Source organism: Kryptolebias marmoratus, linkage group LG9 (genome assembly GCF_001649575.2).
Source record: "Kryptolebias marmoratus isolate JLee-2015 linkage group LG9, ASM164957v2, whole genome shotgun sequence".
In the NCBI taxonomy this organism is placed as follows: domain Eukaryota; kingdom Metazoa; phylum Chordata; class Actinopteri; order Cyprinodontiformes; family Rivulidae; genus Kryptolebias; species Kryptolebias marmoratus.
In genome coordinates this window covers 21364354-21384310 of record NC_051438.1, presented here as the reverse complement: position 1 = coordinate 21384310, position 19957 = coordinate 21364354, and the positions used below count along the sequence as shown (strand labels likewise).

Sequence of the window (19957 nt, the reverse complement as noted above, 5' to 3'; positions counted from 1 at the left end):
GGCTCAGGAGATTGGTATCAGTAATACACATCAAATCTTTCAGTTTTTTAATAGTTTGGTGTAAAAAATATACAACATAAAGATTAAAAACCTCTCTAGGGTAGAAATATTTCAGCTGAACAGACCTGCTCCACATGTTTATTTACAAGCTGCAGCCAAACTGCCAGTTTTAAATGCAGTTTAGCTGCTTTGTCTGCAATACAAATGGCAGCTTTAAAAATGGAGAATAATTTATGGGGAAAAAAAACGTCTAGAGATATATATTTATCCAGCACTTGTGTTCAAGTGGCACTAATTTCTGTCACATAATGCTCATTAAATCTGATGGTACAGTGCGTCCACGATATTTCAGTCGATTTAATTGCTTCCTACTGATTTATTGTAGAATAAAAAACAATGTTCCCAGTTGGTCCTTAAGTAAAGTTGGTTGATAAAGAAAAATAAATGCAGTTTTGCTATTCCTAGTTGAATATACTTAAGCAGAATGACTAGGCAAACCAAGAGACTTGTTTTGTATTGTTTTTATTTAGACTTTTTCAGGAAATGTTATAAATATGTAACACAAAATGACCACGATGTGAAGCTTTTGGCCTTAACAGGATGACGTTTTAATAATTCTTCAGAATAAAACCTGAGCCTTTCATTTTTTTTTTTCCTAAACAGCAACCAAAACCTCCCAGACATCTTTCTTAGATTTGTCTAAGCTTTAAACTAAGATCAGATCCTTTTTTTTCCTCCTCTTTGCGGCCTGCTGCTAGACCAGCTGCGGGGTACTTGGATGGATGTGATGTAGCAAACGTGTTAAAGGTTTAGAACGTTTTAGTCCATTTTTCAACCTTAAAGATCCCACTGGTTTGTCGTTAAAGACTGTAGTCCCCTCTTCTCCACTGCTGGGCCCGTATTTGAGTGAATGCTTTGTGTTTAATTAAGATCCAGATTCAGAAAGTCAGTTCACTCCATCATACGTCACACCTATTTTATCTGTTTGTAAGCCAATATGTTTTCAAGCTGACAAACATGCGCAAGTCGTGTGAGGATCAGAATACTCACCTAATCTGCACACAGATATAAATACCAGCAATAAGTGAGGTTTAATATCAGTGCTTCCTGTGCAAAACGTAAGAAAGTTACAAAAAGTGTCCTCACAATGAGCAGCACTCCCATCAGTGAGGTGGAAGTTTAAATTTAACACATTTAAAGGAACTAATCCACACAGTTGGACAGCATTTATGATTTGTTTTTATAAATCTAAATATTTTCCCCTCCCTCTGGTAAATTCCTGCTTACATATATTCTCTTAATCTTTGATCTGATACTTGGTGAGCGTTAAATTTCTCCGGGGTGCTTTTAAATACTGTGAATCACAGCTGGTGCCAGCTTAGCAAATAAAAAAAAAAGGACTCTGTAGAAATCAGTTTTCTTAGTTTGCAAACTGCGCTCTCAGTTTCGTTAACTATGTTTGACTTTTCTCCCGGTCAGTAAACACCGATGGTATTTGTCAGGTTTTTTTTGTCAGCTCAAAATGAATCTAAATTTGATTATAACTAGCTTGTGACTAGTTGTCTTCTCAGTGAAGAAGTTTTGGATTTAGTAAGGCCTTGTCCAGGCGTTATTGAGCCCAGAATGAAAAATCTGTCCAACTTTCCTGAACCTGAAATCTTTCATTCCTTGTTCTCGAACTGAATGAAGTCTGTTTACACGCCCAAACACAGATTTTGCAAACCTTGGAGCACAAAGGACATAACTGAGTATGTATAAGTATATAAACTCAGAGAATGGATTTCATTTTGTTTTCTAAACCAATGCCTACTAAGCAGCCATATTCTTGACTGTAACACATCATATGGCATTTCTGTAATAGCTTTAGAAATCAGGGAGCCAAGTGTGATTCTCAGTGTTCTTAGCGAGGGTAGCAACTTCTTCACATTAGCATTCATGACTTTGCAGAAGATAAATAAACACATTACACATGCACATAAGGCAGTGGTTCTCAACTTTGAATGCCATGCCCCCCTTCAGAGGAAGAAACATTTTCAGCCTCTAACTATTGACTTACATGACTGGAGTGTAATGTTTGAATAAGTAATTTAATTAAACTTTATAGTGTCGGCTACTTTCCATTCACTGTAATTCCACCAAGAAGACATCTCCCATCTCTTTGATTTGAAGCAGCCTTTTTCTGTTTGTAGCCATTTGGTGCTCATCTCGAGTAAACAGGCTTGGAACATACGGTGAGAGCAGGGTTTTCCCACCTCGACTGTTTTCATCCGGACATTCAAAGAGACTGCAAACCTTTCCTCCATGAAACAGAGGCTGACCAATAAGAAGTGGATCATAAGCTTGTGTTATGGTACTAAACTAAGTGTCCCGCCGTCTCTTGTTATTAGGAGTTGAAGCCAGCAGGACCCGGTTTATGGAAGCTGCCATGTTGCTGCGCACTAGTGATGTGAGGCTTTAAGCCCCGCCTTCTCCCTCGCACACATGACCTTTCTTTCAAATGTGAAATAACTAATTAAAACTAAACATGTTAGAAAGTTATTAATAGAACATCAGCAAGGTAAGAACTACATGAATTATCAACAAAAATCATTAACCTAAAAAAAATACATGAGGTGCGTTTTTCTTATTTTTCATTTTACGGAGATCAAAGTTTCCTTTGTTCACAAAGAGGGTCAGGACTAAAAACTTGTGACCACCCTGTGGAGGCACTGTAACATATTTGGCTTCAACTTCCAGGTTCCCATATAGAGTCTAGTTTTATGTCTGTGGAGGGGATCCACGATCCACACTGCCCAGCATACAGCTGGTCCCCTTTGGTTCATCACAAAAACAAGTCTGACTTGCAGCAACGACTGCAAATTAGATCCATTAGTTATTTTTTAGGGAAGAAAATTTTTTAAATATAAAAACAGGAGTGATCCCTCTTCCAACTGACATAAAGCATGCACATCTACATTTTGGTCACATCGAAAATGAATGCTAATATTTCCTAACAGTGAAAGGAACAAAGTGTCTGCAGATTGATGTAACCAGTTATTCAGCTTGTTGTACAGACGTCTATATACATCACCATGTCCAGACAGAGGGTCGGTCACCCCCTCTGAGACGCTACAGAAACAAATTCTCTTTGACACATGCACTCGACCATCTTTATTCCCGGTTGTTTATCTCTAGGAGAGACCCCAGAGCACAGGCACGGAAACACAGGAATAACAAATCCGGTCTGTGCCTCTTAATACTCCCTTCTAATGAGAGACAATCAGAGGCTTTTGCTTCTTTTCATTAATTGCTTATTGTTTCCTAATCATTAGCAGCAGGGAATGTGAATGAGACCTGTGTATGTTTATGAGTCATTTCCTTCTTGTTCAGCCTGGTGAATGTGGTTTACAGCGTACTGCAGGATGTGTATGTATATTTATGTGTGTGCGTCCTCCAGAGGGTTGTCAGGGTGTGCACAAGGAAATATGTCCCCCGAGGAGCAGAACTGGGGTGCATATTGAAGCTGGCATGTGGCACGCAGCAGAAGGTGTGGATGAAAGATGCTGACAGCCAATCGTCTCCATGTGCTCACCATCTCCTCTGGACTCTCTCCAGCCCTGAATCTAATAGGGGAAACGACAACGATACTCTTCTTCACGTCTGTCTCCAGAACTGAGGAAGTTTTTTTTTTTTAAGCTGCAGGATTTTTCCTGTTTTGAGCAAGCTGTGGTTTAAAGAACCGTGTCCCAAACACATCCAAAGCAATATCCAGCTCTGGAAATTAAACTCACCCTTTTATTTAATTTTATACTTCACTGATCAGTTGTTCTCCGATCGATGTGATGCTTTGATTTTTTTTTTTTTCCCCAAAGCAATTGAAATGTTCATTTGATTAGCTTGGTTTTAGCTAATGCTGCATAGCTCAGCAATAAATTCTTCCAGGCTGTGTTGGCACCAAAAACAAGGAACCGTGATGGTGTGTTTGCTTTCAAATTCAGTATTTCTTCATATTCCTTTTTTAAATTGCATGCAAGAAAAGAGAAAACTAAACCTTCATCTCTCTTGTCTTGCTGCTGGCTAGAGATCAGACTATTTATCCATTCAGGTAAAGCACTTTAAAATCTCACAAGTATCGGAAATGTGAGGTAAATAAATGTATTTGTAAGTGGTATATAAGATTGTTATTGCTTTTCTGGGCTTAAAATCCTTGGACAACACTTCACCAAGTCCCCGTGGTGCTTTTACTTACTCTGAATGTGCTCTAATACAATTTCACACTACTTCACTGACCTGTATTGTGCTGCCTCGACCCGTGTAATTCCTCCCAGCAGGGCTCAGTATTATCACGATCCAGTACGCAGCGATTCAAGATTATTCACCTTTCAAAAATTGTAACCTCAAAACTTCTTTTTTTTTTCCCCCTCTTTGCTTTCTCTCCCGTAGCCCTCGAAACGGCAAAATGCGAGTTCTCAGCTTCAAGGTGGGATTGGTGAGCCTGTGCAACGCAGACGTTCAGGAAAAGTACAAATGTAAGTCCGGTGAATGTGTCTTCCTCGACTGCAGTGATCCAAAACAAAGCAGCCCTGATTGCTAGTATCACATAAGGACATCCACTTAGTGTAATTGAGGAAATGGCTCTGCTGCCATTATGAAGAAAGCTTTCCTTACTTGTACACATTCACAAGAAACCTTAAAAGGATTGCTTGCTGTAGCCACATTCATGCACACACTCTGTCTTTAGCTCAAACAGGAAAGAGCCCAGGCACCTCCTTCATCTTTGTTTGTCTCCTGCCACCAAAAGGCGGCCAATAATGTCTTCGCCCATGTCCATGTTTGTGTGTTGGTTACCGAAACATCCCATGGACCTCTGAACAATTTTAATGAAACTTGCAGAAAGTAATGACTGGATGTGCATCTACAACTGATTAACTTTTGGAGTCGATCTAATTTGAGATGGCTGCCACAGATAATTGACATAAGGCAACACAAACAAAGCTATACCTCAGCTAAATTTTAATGTAGTAGTAGCTGAGAGTGATTCACAACACACATTCTGAGTGTGGCACCTCACAATATCATATGAGATTTGGGCATATTATTATCCCAAAAGGAGCTAGAGTTCAGTTCTCAACATTAGATGGTCTAAATTTAGTCTAAAACTAAAAAGTGGCAGGCGATATGCATTTCTTCTTTTAATAAGGTTACAACTTGTGTGGTAATATTTATTGATAAATATGTGGTCGGACATATGTTGTTCTCATCCTGCACATGGAGGAAAAACAAAAAGTGACTGATGTGATAATATTTGGGTCTGGAACAGCTTGTAGTTGATTCAGGATATGTGACAATGCTCTCAAACTCCTGCCAGGATTAGTCATTCTTGGCACATGTTCTGTCCAAGACTGAAAGATAATCAATTTCCCTTCAACCAAATAATCAATCAAACGTCAACCCTCTTTGTCTGGTTTCATGTAGGTATGGGATTTTTCTCACTAATGCCGTGTTTACCTACTGGAATCACCACCGGAATAATATCTTCAAACAATTCTGCAGCTTTTAAATCAGAATCAGACGGTTCTTATATTTCAATCAATATTCTTTTTAATTCATTTATCAAAACAGTTAGTCAATTTATTCCACTTATGTCTCTAGCTCCATATATTTTTTTTTTTTACCACACTAAGTTATGGCTCAGATAATTTGAGGTTTGGAGTGCCAAGCCACAGAGTTTTCAGCATTGCAAGGTGCATTTTTAAAAATCCTATGGACACAAATACAGTGGATATGTCTAAAAAAAATAAACTGTGTTTTAAATGTCAGCAAGCCTCAGCTCTGGATGTGACGGCGATTTGGAGGAGGCTGTTTTAAAATGCAGGTGTTAGAGCCAACCCTTCACATTGTAGGGAGGAATAACTACATAAACACGGGGATATAAGGGATGTGCATGGGGACACTGTGCAGCGGACTCAACACGCCTGTCAGGATACATCTCTGTAGTGACAACCAGACTCTCCAAGCTTAGACCCATAAAACTCATTCAGAGCAGAAAAAGATGCCATTTATTCAGCTTTTTGTCTCCAAACTGACTAGTCAGGTCACTGACAAAAACTCTGCTTCTCTTTTCTGTTTGAGTTTTACTTCATTAAACAAGAATTGGTCAGGTGTGCTGCCAGAAATCTGAGGTGGAAAACAAATATACGAAAAACAGATTTTGCTTAAACTTTTTTGCTTTTAGTTAGAGAAAAAAAAAAACTTTCTGAACTTGATGAACTCTATATGAAGCAGTAAACCGCAAGTGTCTGCAATCAGCAGATGTAGATGAATGGAGAAGCAGTTTAGGCAAATGCAAAGATAACACACATGTATTTATTTTAAGATGCACACCGCAACGTTGTATAATTTATGCTGCTTCACTTGATGGTACCTAATCAGATTAGCTGCTGCATAATTGATGGATAAATGCATGTGTGTGTGTGTGTGTGTGTGTGTGTGTGTGTGGCAGATTTGTTCCGTCAGGTGTCTGGCCCTGGAGGTTTGACAGACCAGCGTCACCTCAGCCTTCTGCTCCATGAAGCCATCCAGATCCCCCGGCAGCTGGGCGAGGTCGCTGCTTTCGGCGGCAGCAACGTGGAGCCAAGCGTTCGTAGCTGCTTCCGCATGGTGAGGACAGAATCGCATCCGTCCGCTTCATGCCTAAACGCATTAACAGGCTGCAAACATGCTCGAATAATCCAACAAACTTAAAAGGCTAAACTTCTTACAGCAGTTCAGAGTATTTTGACACAACCCCCCCCCTGAATTTTGCTCATTCTCTGTTGGACGTGGATCAGGACTGCAGGCAGGCCAGAACCTGGACCGTCTTAATTTGCTGTGATGTTCTTGTTACTGGAAATGATCTCCTCTTCAATGCAGCATGTGTTGCTCTAACACTTCTGTGCACTTGTCCTAATGAGAAAGATAAATGACCTTTACGAAGGCACTGGTACAACCTCATATCATTGTTGTGGGAAAAAAAATGAATCCAGGGTCAAACTGAGATCTTTTAAGGAGTAAAACTTTATTACAGTTGTCGACAAGAGAGAAAAAACACATTCTTCAATAGATTCTGAGAGCAGAATGTTTCTGTCTATTTATTGCACGCTGGGTGGGACTCCCCCTTTCTGTCCGAGCAGCTGGCTGATCCAAAAGTTTACATTTCACTAGACACAACACCTGAGACAGAATCCAGTTTCAACCAGCCCTGTGGTGTCTCAGGCTTGGACCGACAGCCCTGTGCTGAGAAATGCAGACTCAACAGGAAGGAGATGCTCAGATTGTGTTTTAATTTCAAAGTCTACACAAGCAGTAAGAAACACAATCTTAAAGGTTACAGGAGTACATCAAACATCATTAAACATTATATTTTTTACTATAACACCATCTCAGAAGGTGATTAAGGAACCTTTAGCTGATAGGATGGTCTTTTTTATTTGTGCTATAAAGCACAACGTGTGCGGTTTTGATTTTGAAGAAAGCTCTTTTGACCACAGCTAAGGTTTCTGGTTTCTGATGGTTCATCCTTAACACCAGTGAAGCTGACGTCCTCTCTGAATGATGTTAAAATGAGCGTGGAAACATCATGATGGTAGCATCAAAATGTCAAAAATGTCTTGGCATCTGAAGCATTAAGATTACCCATCAGGGTTTCAGGCAGAGTTTGAGACCAAGGCCAGACCCTGAACAGAACATATGAATTCAACAATTAGGATTGGCTAAATATTTTGTCCAGATCTTGTACCTTTATATTATGATACTTCAAACAGACTTACCAAAGTAATCCCTAAGTGGAATAATCAGCTGCTGATGATGATGGCTCTTAATGCGGTGCCGTCTGAGTCATCAGAGGTAACAGGTTTCGACTCGTGACGTTGATCCACTGAAGCTCCTTCGGATTCTTTGAAAATCCATTTCAGTTTTTCTTTGGGGAACGTCATTTTTAAACATTCTCTCCCGTATTACTCTGAAAAAACTGAAAAATCTCCCGCTCATTTTTGCTCTTGACAGACTCAACTTTACATACAATGCTGTTTTTTGGGGGGGGACTTTTTTATACCAAGTTTAAAGTAGCATTAAATTGCATGCTCACTTTCCAACAACAATAAAAAGGTAACGTAGAAATTGCTGCTTTTTTTATTATAATTATTTTCCATCCAAACTTTTCGGATTTGTTGTTGTACTTTATTTTGAGTCGTCACACATGCTGTACAAAAACTAATTAATATAGCATAAAAAATGCACTTTTTCGATAGTTGCATGTTAATTAAGCTGCATTTGCTTGTGATTTTCACAACATCCCATCTGTCGTGGATTGTTTTGCGATATTGTGGCATGATCAGCTTCTAGCTGCTGCTTGTTCCAGGTGTTTGGTGTGTAAGGAGCTGTTATTTGACCTCCCACAGGGAGCGAAGCTGGCTGCATCTCTGTCCTCTGGAGACTCTGCATCTCTGTGCACCACAGCCTGTGATCAGCGCACACATTCACACACATTTATTATGTTACTCTGCTTGAGCAGGGGGGGAGCCCTCAGGGAAATCAACTTCTTAATGCATCTCTGATGCAGACTTAATGAGAATTTAGCACATCACAAATTCTTAGCGCTTGGCAAGTCATTCCTTTATTAGGTTCACTTCCTTTTTATTCCACTTTATGGAATTTTCAACAAGCAGCTGCCAAAAGAGACAGAGAACATGAAATAATGCATGACATTAATTTAAATCTGTTGCATTTTTAGCTTCATGCCTACTTAAGCACATACATTAAATAAAACCCAGAGGTATCCTTTAATGTTATACATTTAGTCACACTTCCATTTTTATCTTCTGTATTCTTTTTGAAACATGTTCTCAGTAATCGCTAAAATTGCCAGCTAATCGGAATCAGTCTTTGCCCTTTCCTTTCTTTTGTTGTAATTCTTGGTACTCGGCCTGCTGCTTGTCCGAATTTGGTTTATTCACGGTCTTCTGTCTTTTAGCTTCTTCCAATTTCTCTTTGCCAGGCCCCAGGGAAACCTGCCATTGAGGTGTCTCACTTCCTGGAATGGACGAGTCTTGAGCCCCAGTCGATGGTTTGGCTGCCTGTCCTTCACCGAGTGGCTGCTGCAGAGTCGACCAAGCATCAGGCCAAATGTTACGTCTGCAAACAATGTCCCATCAAAGGCTTCAGGTGGGCACGACTGTGTGGGTGCAACAAGCATGCAGTGCAAAAGAAACAATGGAGGATTAAAAATCCTGACTCTCTGGAGATTTCTGCACACGTAAATGTGACTTTTCCTTCATAAAATGGTGCAAAATATAATCAACGTTTGACCAGATGTAGGGAATACAACAACAAAAAACAAATGAACCTGGTTCTAGATGGAGAACAGATTATTCGTCTTGTAGTCAAAATATTTGATTTGCTTTCCAAGAAACTGGATTTCTATTATTTTTACTTTCATTATAACATAGGATCAAATCAGTGACCCAGCATTGTGAGGGCTTTTAAAATAAAATGATCTCAAATAAATGCTGGGATAATATTACATTACTCGCTCTGTAATTATCATGTGTTAAAAATAAAGTATTACCTGTGGATTAATTAGCAAATAAATCTTGCGTTTTATGTTTTCATTACATGCTGTTCACCAAACAAAGGGCTTCTTGTAGGACTACTGGTGCGGATATACATTGTATTATAATAAAAAGAGGAGAAGCTGTGCACACTTCAGTGTTTGCAGAAAATTAATTTATTCAGCTTGAGTTATTTTGTGACATTTCTTGATTACATAGTGGCATAGAAAGAACTAATGTGCAGTTTACGGACATTTATCAAATGTATGTAAGGAATAACATGTTCAGGAGTTAATTTATACAAAACCTCCCGTGTTAACTTGTGTTTCTGACATTTTGAAGGATCTATATTTGACTCGCATAGAGACCGAAGTAAACATTTAACCATCCCTAAAAGTTCAGGGTGTTTTAAAGGAAAATCAAGCCTTTTTCTTTTTCCTGTAAGTGTGTAAACAGATTAAACTTCTACGATGTGAAGAGTATACAAACACACACACTCCTGCAAACATCAGTAAAGTCTCTCCGTTCTATTGATCCTGACAGGTATCGCAGCCTGAAGCAGTTCAATGTGGACATCTGCCAGACATGTTTTCTAACCGGACGCACAACCAAGGGGAAGAAGCTGCACTATCCCATCATGGAGTACTACACCCCAGTAAGACGAGCACCGTGTAATGCTTTGACAGATTACAAATCCAAGTCTTTAGGGATAGATAAAGCTCAACTCTTCTCATGAGTGAAACACATTCTCTTCATGCTTGATTTGTTCTGCCAAACATGGATTAGGGATCTAATCCACTGTAAAGTGCCTATCATCTCATCCAGATCTATAGTATGCACAGATGGAGTGCCACTTAACCGTAATATCCCTTTTGGCTCATATAGTGTCGATTTAAAGTGCTTTTTGAAGCACAAAACCCCAATAAAACCTGTATATAAAGAAAGTGCATAAAGTTGAGTTCATTTCAAGGAAACGCTGGAGTGGACAGAGATGGTGTCAGATTAAATTTCTAATCAATTCTAAAATTTAAAATATGGGACAGACCATGGCGGTGCGGTTTAACAGGCAGGCTTTTATTTCTCCTGAAACAGAGTAAAAAACATTAAGCCAGAAATATAGAAAAAAGGATCATTTTAAACAAAAAATAAAGGGAGGGAGGAAAACGACAAACAAAATAGTGATGGTGGAAAAGATCGGTGTTGTTTAAAAGAAACTGGGTAAATTTTGCATGAGGTAATCTCTGGAGAAAGCCACTTTAAAGCAGTGCAATTTGTCTTTCAATCATCCATGCCCTGTGCTTCAACCTCCACTTGTCGCCCCTCCTTCACCCATCACCCCTGGCGACTGCAGACCACCTCGGGGGAGAAGATGAGGGACTTTGCGAAGACTCTGAAGAACAAGTTCAGGTCAAAGCAGTACTTTACAAAGCACCCGCAGAGAGGTTACCTGCCAGTGCAATCTGTGCTGGAGGCTGAGAGCACCGAGACGTGAGTCCCACAACACACTGGCACGTCTTTGTGCCTGCTCCTTCTGTCATTTCTTCAATACTCCTGTACATGCTCCTGCTGTTGTATGCTAATCAGCTGTACTAAGTCACTCGGATGGTTTCTTTGTATTCAGAGGAAACATAAGCTCAATCTTGTGATCTCAGTCTGACTCACGAGTGACTCTGACACACTAAAAAACAACAGCAGTGAGACTAAAACCAGTGAGCTCATCATGAAGAACTGCTCTGGGCTGCAACAGGATACAGGTTCATGTTTCATGTGGCTGTTTCCAAGCCTCAAAGTTTCATCGATATTACTCAGACTTAAAAAAAAAATGTTTAAGGTCATTCAAAACGAAGAATATAGAAGTTGTATGTTTACTTATTTGAAAGGGACAGTGCACATTATTCAACATGTGAGTAGTTTACCTTAAATGTGCCACATTTAACCACACAGTCAACATTTTTACCTGCCGTCTCTGAGCTCAAACAAGTTTACAGTAAGAAAGTAAAACAGGGTCCGGATTATTTAGGTCACAGGTTATAACAGGAGCTTTGTATTTTGTGCTGTAAACACATTATTTTCACTCCTAATGATTCATCTTGGTGAAATGATCAGAAAGCGTAATGTTTGTTTCCACTGTGATGCTGATGATGCACAACTGTACATTTGCACTGATCCAAATGATGCCACAGCATTAAAGCCCTGAGCTGATGCATCCTCAATAATCCAGGTAGATGAATCTAACAAGGCTGAGTCAAATCATCTTCTGTATTGGAACGTTTTGTCTTTTATCCAGAAGACTTCTTCAGTCTGAGGAGCTGCAAGCGAACTCAGTCTATGTGAACAGGCTGCTTATAAGACGAAGTTTACCTGCAGCTCCTCAGACTGAAGAATCCGTCCAGAGGACTTGGCTCCACCTCGTTAGATTAAATCACTGAGCTTCACACAGAGATTACAAGGTATAAATGTTTATATGAAAGGTGCTACTTAAATGAATAACTAATTATTTTCTAAGCTCAAGTCTTTGCCACATTCCTTCAGTCTTGCTACTGAAGAGTATTTATAATTTTTGACTCCACCTGGAAAACCTTTGTCAGATTTAGTCATAATTGTAAGGTTAAACTGAACTGAATGTTTAAATATTTTTGTATGATTTTATTTATTTTTTAATTACAGAGCAGGGAGGAGTTTGTTTACAAGGCTTCATTTTGAACATGCTGTAAATTTTGCCCTGTTAAATATGAATATGTTGTTTTAAATGTTTGAAATTAGCCTATTCAGATTATTTCAGAAGTTTTGCCAGCTGATTTAATGTTGCAGCCTGTTTTAGGTCAAATAGAGGTGTTCTTTGTTGTTAACAACTCGTCCGTGAGGTTTAGACTCTGGTTTCTTGTCTTAGACCGTGCTCCTCACCCAGACTGCCCCATGCCGACACACACAGCAGGATTGAACATTACGCCAGCAGGTATGTGTCCTATAAATCAACTAATTACTGTACAAGTCTCTCCCTCTTTCACGTCTCCCTCTTCAATTGATCTTCCTTCTTTTTTCGCCTCCCTTCCACCTTATCTACCCTTCCTGCCTTCTCCGTTCGCTCACCTTTTAGTCTTTGCTGATTGTGGTATTGATTTTTCTGCGCTCTGCACTGTACCGCAGCCAGGACAGAGGCCGAACTGCCCGGCACTTGCTTTCATTCTTTCTCCCAACACAAACACACCCTGGCACACGCGAGCGGAGCAGTTTTGTGGCTCTGTGTGAGTGTCCGTGAAGGTTAGTGAGGTCCAGTGTGCCCAGCGGCTTGTCACTGGGCAGTGAGCCCATTGGTCACCTGGGAGCTGTCGGCGTGGATTAGTGTCTGTGTGACAGGTTATAAACAGGCCACAGTCCGGGACTCCCACACTCCTGGCAGCTCAGCACTGTGGGCCATAGCTGGACACGTACGTCCCCGTCCAAATGAGCCTGCGGTACATGAATAAGAGTGAGTCTTCATGTATTTGTGTGTCTTTGTGTTTTACCTCCCCGAGGCTCCCTCACGCATTACATCCTGCCAAAACAAGAACAGACAATGAGAGCAGGAACAATCGTCATCTTTACCTATCTTATTTCCCCTTTTTTCCCCTTTGAGCTGCTCTTTTCTTTTATTCAATAATTCCTTTCTTCTATTGTCTTCCACACATTTTGTCTCTCACTGCTTTTACTCCAGTCCTTTATTATATTCTGTCACTTCCTCTTACGTCTCCTTAAATTTGTCCATTATACTGTAATTTTCTTCAAACAGCCTTTCAGTCACGTTGATCACTAAGAACCATTTCAGCCTGCGCTGAGTATAATTGTAGCATTCATCGATGTAAACTAGAGCAGCAGAAATAAAGACACTCTCATTGAGTAAAAGTGGTGAAAAACTGACAAGTTTTTGTAAAGAAAAAGTCAGAAAACTTAGTAAGCTACAAATTACTTTGAGAAGTTTCTAACATGCACATAAATTTTATTTTAGTATATTTTCAATTCATGATCCACAATAAATAAATGTATTAAAAACAATTTACAGTTAAATGCTGGATGGCATAAAACACATTATATTATAACACATGGCAACAGATTTAAATGTGAACAAGACACGTTTTATAGTACAGCCCAGTTACCGTAACTGCTATGTAAATGCAGGATAAGTAGTGGAAAAGTAGCTGTAAAATATCCTTAAGTAAAAGAAAATTACCCAGTCAGTAACGGCAAATTGTATCTTAAATACCAATAGGCACAGTAGCAGAAAAGTATCCCATAAGTACCCTGTAAGTAATCAGTACTTATCCTGTAAGTAGGAGAAAGGTACCCTGTAATTACCTAGTAGGTGTCCAGTAATTACCCCATAAGTACTATATAAGTAGTGAGAAATACATGGTGCTGTTATACTACTTACCTGGCACTTACAGGGCACTAACTGGGTTCTTGGAAGAAACCTATTGGGTAAATACCTTATTAGTATATAGTAACCACCATGTGAGTACCATGCAAGTAGTGGGAAGTACTCAGTAAATAACCATATACCCTGTAAGGATCTAGTAAGTAATGGAAAGTACCATGTAAGTAGTGGAAAGTGCTCCATATCTACCCTGTAAGTATCCAATAAGAAGTGGGAAAATACCCAAAAAGCAATGTAAAGTTACCTTGTAAGTAGCAATAAAGTACTGAGTAAGAACCTGGTAAGTACCCCATAACTATCAAGAAAGTATCTTACAAATGGCAGGTAAATACCTTGTAAGTAACAATTACTTATTCTGTAAGGAGTCAGGAAATACCTACGTATCTGTCTGTATTAGGTACTGAAACAAAAAGTTTTATCTGTAATTCTTCCTGACTGCAGTATTTGTGTATCTTGACAGTAAACTCCAAGCTGTTCAGCTGTGTGTGTGTGTGTGTGTGTGGGTGTGTGTGAGGGTGTGTGTGTGTGAGACAGAAAACAATAATTAGTCTTCTAAATCATTTTCACTGTATTGTTCAAAAAGCGGTGCTTCATTGGCCTGCTGTACAAAAGAATAATAGTGGTTCTAAATAAACATCAGCAGTTGCAGTTTTATCGCTCATTTATTAACAAGATCTAAGCAGAGTCTTTATAGAAGCAGACAATCTTTGCTGCGGTATTAACTTCTTTTCTTTCTCTCTGCTTGTCAATAAATACATGATAAAAGCACGAGTGGCACATTCCTCATTTGAATTTGTTCCAAGTCTTAATCATCACTCTGAGCTCTTTTTAATGGAAAGTCAAGCTGATATGAAAAGTGCCGGTTATCATCGCTGACAGGTCAGTGTGTTTTAAATTCTACCCTTGGGAGGACATATTAGACGACGTGAGCCTGAGCACGTGTCAAAGCGCCCTTCTATGAACGAAGAGTAAATTTGTTAATGTATTTCAATAAATGGATGTTTTTTTTGTCCCTCTTTTTCTTTTTATCCTGCGTACTAATGGATGGAATAAAAGCCTCCACTTGTGTTAGTGTTCGTTGGTAGCTCAGCTGGTAAAATGACTTTCACACCGAGATAGTTTTGATGCCATTTTTGAATTTCTGTGTGAAATGGAGAAGAAAAAAAAAAAGATAGTACTTTATTAATCCCAGAGGAAATTCAGCAGTTGCCAGCTGCTTGCATTCAGCTGGCATCCACTTAATGCGAGCAGCTGAGAATACCATGTCTGAGAGTTGTAAATTGCACCTGATAAGTGTCAAAAAGCTTTACTTTAAACAAATAGCTTTTAGCTTTACTAAACCTGTCGCTGAAGGAATTAGTCAAACTTCTCAATGAATATATAATTCATGACGTGCTCCATTTGAAGAGAAATGTGTGACAAATTGATATTTTGTGTTATTTTTGGGCAACCAGGAACGTTTTATCTTGCAAGGCTTCTGACTGATAAAAGTCCGTAATTTCACATTTTATAAAACCTGACAAAAACCATGAGGAGATGTAGTTTCCTCTAAGATGATTTAAATTGGGATTTTGTCAGAGCTTATTTCTGATGAAGTCTTATCTGAGAGGAGATATTTCTGTTTAATATTTAAGGTTACACAGTCAGATTTGTAGTCATGTCAAACAGAGACACAGCCTTTTGTGCCTTCTGCTTTTTATATCTGTATCTGTCATCCAGCTCTTCCCTCTTCATCGATGCAGGACTTTGGTCCTTTCATCATCGCCATCGCTTTGACAACTTATAGACGATAGATGAGAAGAAGATAATAAGGAAAAAAACCCAACCCAGGATTCTTCCTGGCCGCCCCTTGCTTTCTCTTCCATTTCTCATTTCCTTTCACATCCATTTACATTCATTCACAAAGCTAAACTCCAGTGTGTGTATGCCAAACCCTCCACACACACACACACACACACACACACACACACACACACACACACTACTGTGTCCTATTAGTTTCTGCCCTCTCCTTTTTCGTCTGCTCTCGTCCCTGACTCAGCCTTGAGGTTTTAGGAACCTTCCTGATGAATAGTGTTGCGGATTGAATTACAAGCAGTTAGGTTCACGGGCTCGGTCTCCTGTTACAGGACACAGATAAATCCTACGTTTCTTAGTGTTATGGTCACATTGGAAAATTGAAAGAAATAGGATGTAGCCAGGATGCTCCTGACAGCCTTTAAATCACTTACCGGTCTCGCTCGCTGTACTCACTCCTTTAGCTGACAACTCTGCAAGAGATGATGCAGCAGAGGCACAAGGAAGGCTGCTGCAGAGATTTAAGACTTCTGCTAAGTAACTTGTGTGTTTATGTTCATGCATGAGCAGGTGGTTCTTTTTCATAATGTTATTGGTTGTTTTTGATGGTTAAAGAAGAAACCTGCACTTTGACAATCTGCTCCTTTCAGGAGTTCTGAGCTTCTCAGATGATGGATGCGTCTACATTTTCATGAAAAGTGTAGGACAATGCTATATTTGTCCACAAATACAAGAGTTTTTAAAGGCCTTTTTTTGTATTCTTGTGTATGAAGGGACCAGAGATCACGATGACGCCAAAAATAAGAATAACCAGAAGGAAACAATTTCCAACTAGAAGTTCTCAGAGAGCGCAAATCTCCGCCAAGGCCATAACGTCAATAAAAAATACCACGATCTGGATCATGATCTGGATCACCATCAAAATGTATTTAATTGCTTGGCAGAGATAACAAAGGAGTCACCTGTGACCTTGACCTTTGACTCCATGACCTTGAAATCCATAGACATCATCGTTGACCCATGAGGTGTCCAGCTGTGCAGTTTGATTATTCCTACGTTATACGGTTGCAGAGTTAGAGCACAAGATTAACTGTGACCTTGATCTTGACATTTGACCGGATCACTACCAAAATTTAATGACTTGTTCCTTGTACGATGTTTGATGTTTCCTGAAAATATCATGAAAATCCATTCTTATCTTTTTGAGTAATCTTGTGCGCAGACAACCAAATGCGACGGAAAACACGACCTCTTTGGCAGAGGTAACAAAAAGACACAAACAACGCACAGGTTTTATTAACAGTCTGACAAAAGAAAGTGTGAATTTAACCAGTCTGATTTAAAGAAGGTACATTGACCCACTGAGCCTCAGCCAATTTGCATTTACCTTTAGGTATTCAGCAGACGCTTTTATCCAAAACCACTGACAAATGAGCAACAATATTCAAGCTTCAGTTCAGCCAGAGTCCCTGGATTACACTTTAAGTGATAGACTTATTTAAATAACAGCACAGGTGAAAGTGGCACAGAAGTGCAAGTAAGACACATTATTGCTTTAGAAGTGTTAGTAAAGAGCGAGTTCTTTAAAGACAGGTAGAAAGAGATGTCCCTGCTCTGATAACATTTGGTACTTTGTTCCAGTGTCATGGAAGTACAAATATGAAAACTCAGCCTGGGTTAGATGATGATCCAGAAAGGAAATAAGTGGTAAAGGAGGAACATGAGCATGTAGACAGCTCAGTTCACATCACATTGTCACTGTAAACACAGCATAGTCTTAAGCATATTAGCCAGTGAAGGTGGAAGTGTAACAGAGTTCTTTGTGGTTGACCATGGCCTGTATTATGAGTTGCATGACTTTTCTGATCTCCTTGACTGCAAGGAGACCTGACCAACAGACATCTGCAATATGGAGACATAAGGACAACTGGGCATTAATCTTAGCACCAAAGTTTCTCCCCACTTTGTTTGGAATGACATGTGATGAGACATTTATTGAAATGATATTGTGTTGGATGGACTGATTTAGGAGAAGTGATAAAAAAGAAATCTGTCTCAATTTTATCTGAAAGTGGTGTTCCGTCATCTGTGATGGTATATCTTAGTGAAAAACAGATCTAGTCTGAGTCTGTGGGGTCATCTGGCAGTATTGATTATTATAGCTGAAATCCAAATGTGTAGCAGTTGTAGAATAATACATGTTCAAACAGAAGAATAATTTTTTGTGGGTTGCAGAGGCAACAGGTTTAGGGAGGAACACCAAGCATCACTTTCCAGCTCCTCCTGGGGGATCCCGAGGCGTTCACGGGCTAAAGAGGATTCATAATCCCTCCAGCGAGTTCTGGGTCTGCCCCAAGGTATCCTCCCAATGGGATGCACCTGAAAAACCTCTGCAGGGGTGTCAAACTCCAGACCACAAGGGCCGTTGTCCTGGGAGTTTCAGGTTTTTCTGCTCCAACACACCTGATTCAAATGGTTTAATCACCTCCTCACCAAATCATCAAGTTCTCCAGAAGTAGAAGCAGAAGTCATTCATTTAAAGCAGGTGTTGTAAAGCAAGGACACATCTAAAACATGCAGGAAAGCAGCCACCGAGGAATGGAGTTTGACACATGTGCTATAGAGAGAGATGCCCAGGAGGCATCCTAGTCAAAAGCCAAACCACCTCAGCTGGTTCTTTTGGATGTGGAGGTGCAACGACACTCTTCTGAGCTTCAATCGAATGATGGAGCTTTATGGAGGAAGCCCTTTTCACCCACCTGTAAATAGGATCTTATTTCTTCAGTCATGATCCACGCCTCATGACCATAGGTGAGGGTTGCCTTTTAGCTCTGCTCCTTCACAACGACAAACCAGACCAGCGCCCTCAGTTCTGGAGACGGATCCACTGATCCATCTTCGCTCCATCCTGCCATCATTAATGAACAAGACGTCGATATACTTGAACTCCTCTGCTTAAGGCAAAGACTCACCCCCTACCCGGAGAGTAAAAATTGAACCAAATAAGCAAAATATGAATGAACAAAAACAACCAATATGGAATAGATTTCCATTGGACAACCTCGGTGCACCTCAGGTCTCCATTGTGGCTGTTGTGGTATAATAAATCAGTATAACCCCAGGTCTTTGGATATATGTTTGGCCTCTTAACAGTGATAGTATGAACAAATGTATTCCAGCAGTGAAATAAAATTTAATAGCCAAAGCTTTGTTTTGCAAAGCTTTGGGATCTCGGGGGCATGTTCAGTTTTTGTTTTTGCGTTTTTTTTCTATTAAAACAACACAATTAGCTGTTATATATTAGATGGATACCTAGATTATATAGTTAAATATATATAAATTAATACTCTGAACTGTTTCAAACTTCAAAATATTACAGGTGTGGGCATGATGAATTAAGCTCTTTATCATTACAGTTTTTGTACTTTTCCAGCAATATTTAATTTGAAGCTTTAATGTTTAAATTTAATTATCTTAAATTTATTTTCCTTTGTTCTTCCATTTATTTTACATCTGATTTTTATTTATTTTATGCCATCAGAATGTTAGAAAACCTCCATGTTTAAACGCAGCACTTTATTTTTGGCTTCTTCAAAATGAAATAGCTCACAGAGCAGCGTCTGCACTGAAGACTCTGCCTCCTCATAGGCTTCCATTTCTGAAAAGTACATTTCTAAAAGGCTTTTATTGCCTGTGGGCTGGTGGACAGTGTTCGGTACAGTTTTATCCTTTGTTCTGGTGGGTATGTATTGCTTTCACTCTGAGGCAAGAAGAATAATTACCCTGCCATCTTGTTAACCAGATGTTTCTGAAAAGCTCTCTGGTCAGTTGCAGACACTAAAAGGCCCGAGGTCTCGTTCACACAACCTAAAAGTTAAACTGTTGAATTTATTTGCTGTAACGATAAGTTTCTTGAAACATAACCCTGCAGTACGTGATAAAACTGACGTCTGTTGCTTTTCTGTATACGCTCACCCACTCTTCTGTGTGGCTTTTGCCTGTTTTTCTGTTTTGTGTGGGTATTTGTTGATTTACTTCCTTTCTTTCTTACTTACTTATTCATTTATGTGTGTGTGTTTACAGACTGGCAGAAATGGAGAACCAGAACTGTTCATTCTTCACGGACAGCCTCTCTCCTGATGAAAGCCTGTGAGTATGCAGCCACCCCCACACAACAACCCCC

General features: G+C 39.6%; 1 protein-coding gene across 2 annotated transcripts in view; it reads left to right on the top strand.

The window, feature by feature from the left end:
• drp2 (dystrophin related protein 2) overlaps positions 1-19957 on the top strand; it is a 174888-nt gene that overhangs the window by 140963 nt on the left and 13968 nt on the right. For both annotated transcript variants that reach the window (XM_017408504.3, XM_025004232.2), the window contains 7 exons: positions 4423-4508; positions 6482-6639; positions 9014-9180; positions 10110-10221; positions 10918-11054; positions 12457-12522; positions 19858-19923. In XM_017408504.3, the coding sequence (XP_017263993.1) occupies positions 4423-4508; positions 6482-6639; positions 9014-9180; positions 10110-10221; positions 10918-11054; positions 12457-12522; positions 19858-19923 (792 nt within the window). The remainder of the gene's footprint in view (positions 1-4422; positions 4509-6481; positions 6640-9013; positions 9181-10109; positions 10222-10917; positions 11055-12456; positions 12523-19857; positions 19924-19957) is intronic.